The sequence below is a fragment of the Notothenia coriiceps genome, unplaced genomic scaffold (assembly GCF_000735185.1).
Source record: "Notothenia coriiceps isolate Sejong01 unplaced genomic scaffold, NC01 NC01_scaffold00011732, whole genome shotgun sequence".
Lineage (NCBI taxonomy): Eukaryota > Metazoa > Chordata > Actinopteri > Perciformes > Nototheniidae > Notothenia > Notothenia coriiceps.
Genome location: NW_011344433.1, coordinates 6,887 through 11,357, shown reverse-complemented (window position 1 = coordinate 11,357; position 4,471 = coordinate 6,887). Strand labels below are relative to the sequence as shown.

The following is a 4,471-nucleotide window of genomic DNA, read 5'->3' as shown; positions in this document are numbered from 1 at the left end:
GAAATTAGCAGTACGTTACAATAGCACACAAGTCACACACAAAGGCACGACCCCAGAATCCAAACGGTGACCCTCGGGGGGTTTTAAGCATGTTGTGATTCTCCTAGCTTGGCGCCTGACACAAATGCTAAACATGCACACTAAACAGGCAGTACACCTTTAGAACGGAAGTCACGGAGTCACGTACCACCGTGACTGATTCCACAATTTTTCTTATTAAACAACTAGAAACATTAGTATATCCTATAAATACTCCTGAGAATGTTTTGTATGCTCCTCATGAGTTCTTGCAGGCATATTGTGTATGGATTTGTGTGTGTGTGTGTGTGTGTGTGTGTGTGTGTGTGTGTGTGTGTGTGTTTGAGTGTGTTTGAGTGTTTTGAGTGTGTTCACCTGGCAGGACAGGTCGCAGGCCATGAGGGGTCCTGCTGGGGGTGATGCCCCTCACAATGCAGTCAAACAGGAAGCTGATCTGCTCTCCTTCTGAACAGGACAGGAAGAAAACACCGGCCCCTGGAAGAAGGAGAGAAACGCACAGCACAGTCAAATAGAGACATACGTTTATGATCGAGAAAATCAAAGAGAAAATCTATAATCATGAATCTGTTGTCATTATATAGGCTACAGCAGAATAAAATAAAACAGTATTATAGAAAATGCTAAAATACGGAGCAAAACCACATTTTGAGCACGGCCAAACAATATTCAGTGAGGTTCAGAATGGTGCTGTAAAGTCAAAGCTGTTCTTTGATGATGCACTTCTTCTAAAGGTTACATAAAACGTCTCAATTCAGCCCCCACTTTGCTATCAGCCCCACACAGAAGTGGGAGTCTTTGAAAACACAAGACAAGCAAAGAAAAATAATCATAAAACGTCAAAATCTCTCCTTGCCAGAGATATTGAAAAGATGTCACAACGTAAGGCATTTCCTCAGGGGTTTGGTAAAAATAATTTGTTCCTATGGAGCTGAGTTTTCAGCACATTTAGTAAAAAAATGCTGAGAAAGCAGCATAAAAAATGTTGCTCTTTGTTTTTTCATCTGAGTCAGTCTCTAGTAACCCTAGTCAGCAAAGTGTCTTTGCTTTAAATGTAATAAAAAACAAACATTTATTAAAAGCTGCTCTCGCATTAAAGAGGCCCATTGTGCTTGTTTGTGTTCTCCCTTTTTTTGTAGTGTGTTCTATAGGTTGTTGTGCATGTAAATGGTCTGCAAAGGCTAACATCCATAACTTATTCAAAATATGAACCAGGACATTTGCATAATATGTCCACTACAGTATAAACAGCTGAGCGGTATGTTTGTATTCAGAAAATGGTTTTAAAAATGATTCCATTTGTCACAATAATTGTGTGAAGATATCTACCTACCTCATCTATCAAATTAGAATGTTACATAATAATTTGATTTAAGTCCATTTTAAAATCTCAGGAGGACAGGGATATTTTGCATTCAATTGAAAAGTAATATTATTTATTTCCTTATCATTTTCATGTTGTTTTTATTATGCTACAATAATGAAAAACTTAAGATGTTAAAGTAAATAAACAACATTTTGATTTAGGGATGGTTTGCATTCATTTTCTTTTAAGACTTTTCCTCAATGGTGGAGAGAAAGGTGTGTGTGCTGCACTGAGAGACTTTGTAAAGTATGTGTTCGATGCTGTTGAAATTGGTTTAGAGCACCATTTAGTTCTTCAAGCTGAATAATTGAGGAGATGTTTTCATATTTTCTTGAGTCAGTGAATTGCTCAAGCTCAGTGACACTTTCACAACGGGGGAGATGCAGTTGGTGTAAGCCTATTAGCTGGGATGAGGCTAAAAGCCATGGTTTCAAGTGAACTCTAGACCTCATAAAACTCTACAAAAAGAAAGAAAATCAACAAAAGGTAAAGATGTCCTTTTAAATCCAAACAAGTTATCTGAACTGATTGAGAGACTCTAAAGAAGTTGGCTCTTGTTAATCAACAAATTACAAGCCCTCTGGAAGCGGTTCTGAACCGCTTTCGAAAAGGGTACGAGGTACCAGACTGTATCTACCATCAGGGAGGTATGTGGATATTTAGCTGCTAAACGCCCCACTATGTTCAGTAGCTAGATTGTCGCTAACTTGCGTTGTCTGTCATACGGCAGGTAGTGTACTGTGGAGTCTCGACTTCTCCTAATGTTGTTGTTGAAACTCTGGTTCAAAAAGTTATCAGAGCTTTTCTGCTAAAAACTGTTGTTGACAATAAGGTGCTTTGAGAGCCGTGGGAGTGAACTAGCTAAGTGAACAAATACATCTGGAAATAAATATTGGAGGGTTTACCACTAAAGCTAGGTATCCATCTGAATGTTTTGCAATCTATCTGAAAATTGCCAAAAGAAAATACAAAGGAATTATTGCTTTCTTCTATGCAATTGTTAGGAGTTGTTCTTCTAAGTAAGCAATAGTTGGCACCATTTGTCTAGTCCGAAAACATTGCAGATGAAAACAACGAAACAAGATGGCAAAAGAGAGCCAGTTTGTCTCAAACAGTGAGAGACAATGCAGAATGCTATGCGTTCATGTCATAGTTTTATTTGACTTCTTAGAGAAAAAGGAAAATACTCAAGATATTTCTTGGCAATATTTCTGTTAGTGCAGAGCTAGGGGAGTCATTTGCATAGCTCTTTCTACATTTCTCTGGTTTGACAAAAAGCATCTTCAGAAGACTTGAGAAGCTTTGTCTCTTCAGGTGCAATTTTGGAAGAAAATGTAAGCCTTTGTGTGGGAATGTCATCGTAACCTTTTAAACAATGGACACATATTCTAGCATTAGAGAGGAAATCCCTTGTATTGGTTTGAATAAAACAAGCTGTAATTTTCAATTTCTGTAAATTGTAAGGGCATTGTCATTGTTTTTGTAGCTGTTATGGAGAGTCCTTAATCTGTCATATCCTCATATATTTCTCACAAATACGCTTAGTTCTGCTGCATGCCAGGTCATAGAAGAGGCCCATCGCTTTTTATATTGAAAACAGAAAGAAGCAGCTTTCCTGTCAGATTACAGCAGGCAAGCAAAATCTCTGCCTTTGTTAAGCTGTGTTTCTATCAAATATTGTGCAACTATCTACGGCTACTATAATGGAGGACTCAACACCATTTTAACCTCTGTGGGACATTCACATGTCACATGGCATTAGATAAGTTGAAGTTGCCTTTTACTTTGTCCGTCTACAAACTTCCTGATCAGGATGAATATAGACACTGTAATGACAAACATCCTCACACGTACGATACTACAATACGAGGTGTGAGTGTGTTAATGCCTGCCTAGAGACATGGAAAGATGGCTGACATAGCATGTCATCTTAAAGTTGCTTTTATCTAGATCACAAGGCTTGACAGCCATCCAACCTCACCAGAGGATCATTCTTTATTGTGTCCTCATGGGGAGTGTGAGCGAACCTGATAAGCCAGAAAAATTCCTGCCTAGCTAAGAAACAGCCAATTTGCATGTATTTCAAAAATGTTGCATGATTTATATGTTTTGCATGATTAATAAGTACCCATGTTTTATCTTGTTACATTTTCCCCCAATGCAGCAGCTGCACATTAGCCATGTCAAACTGCTTTTTCTTAAAGATAAGTGCATGGAGACATGTTTGCAACGTTTTTGTGGAAGCAGGTGTGTAAATACGCAAGATAAATTCTGCCTTGGATGCCTAGCACTCGTATGTCTCGCATAAACTCAAGAATTACAAATAATGTTAAAATGTAAGCGAACATTATGCATTACCTCGCACTCATGCAAGGAATTTCACTTCCCAATTTGACTCTCACATATTTTTCTATCTGTCACTCTGTTCATGCAGACACGCCAAGAGGGCCTCCAACTGCCCCGGTGACTGCTGGTTAATATGTCGATGAACGGAGGGAGAACACTGTGTTACTGCGATTGGCTGAGTGACCCCTTCAGGGGAGGCTGGTATTTATAGCTGCTGTTCATAAGAACAGTGAAACCAGACCCTTTGGCCCTCATGGTTATTCCTGTATGAGCCATGAGACTGTGAACACACACACACACACACACACACACACACACACACACACACACACACACACACACACACACACACACACACACACACACACACACACACACACACACACAGACCTCACATTGGAGCATTCAGGAACTTTCTCCAAACACTAACACAGCTGTTTAGTGAAGAGATCTCCCTATCATGAGAGGTAGAAAATAACATATTTTCTGGGATTTTAATAAGATTAGGAACAGAGCAGATTTGTCAATTTAGTTTTTCCAACAATGAATACTTGAACACCATCCCATTCAACGCTTGTCTTGCTTTCCCGATGACTCCCCACATCACACACACCCGTAAAACATAAAACTGCCTCGCATTCTTTGCATTCATGCCCACATCAACTGGACATTCAGAAGACACCTAGACCCAAGCAACCAACCAACCAAACAAACACAAACACA

The 4,471-nt window shown here is 39.3% G+C and overlaps 1 protein-coding gene across 1 annotated transcript in view; it reads right to left on the bottom strand.

Annotated features, from left to right (window-relative positions):
* Nucleotides 1-393: 393 nt before the first annotated feature.
* The window catches only part of LOC104946983 (protein Dok-7-like), a gene marked incomplete at its 3' end in the record, with an annotated part of 10,902 nt that continues 6,824 nt past the window's right edge, over nt 394-4,471 (bottom strand). The window contains exon 6 of the mRNA XM_010772899.1: nt 394-513. Coding sequence (XP_010771201.1) covers nt 394-513 — 120 coding nt within the window. The remainder of the gene's footprint in view (nt 514-4,471) is intronic.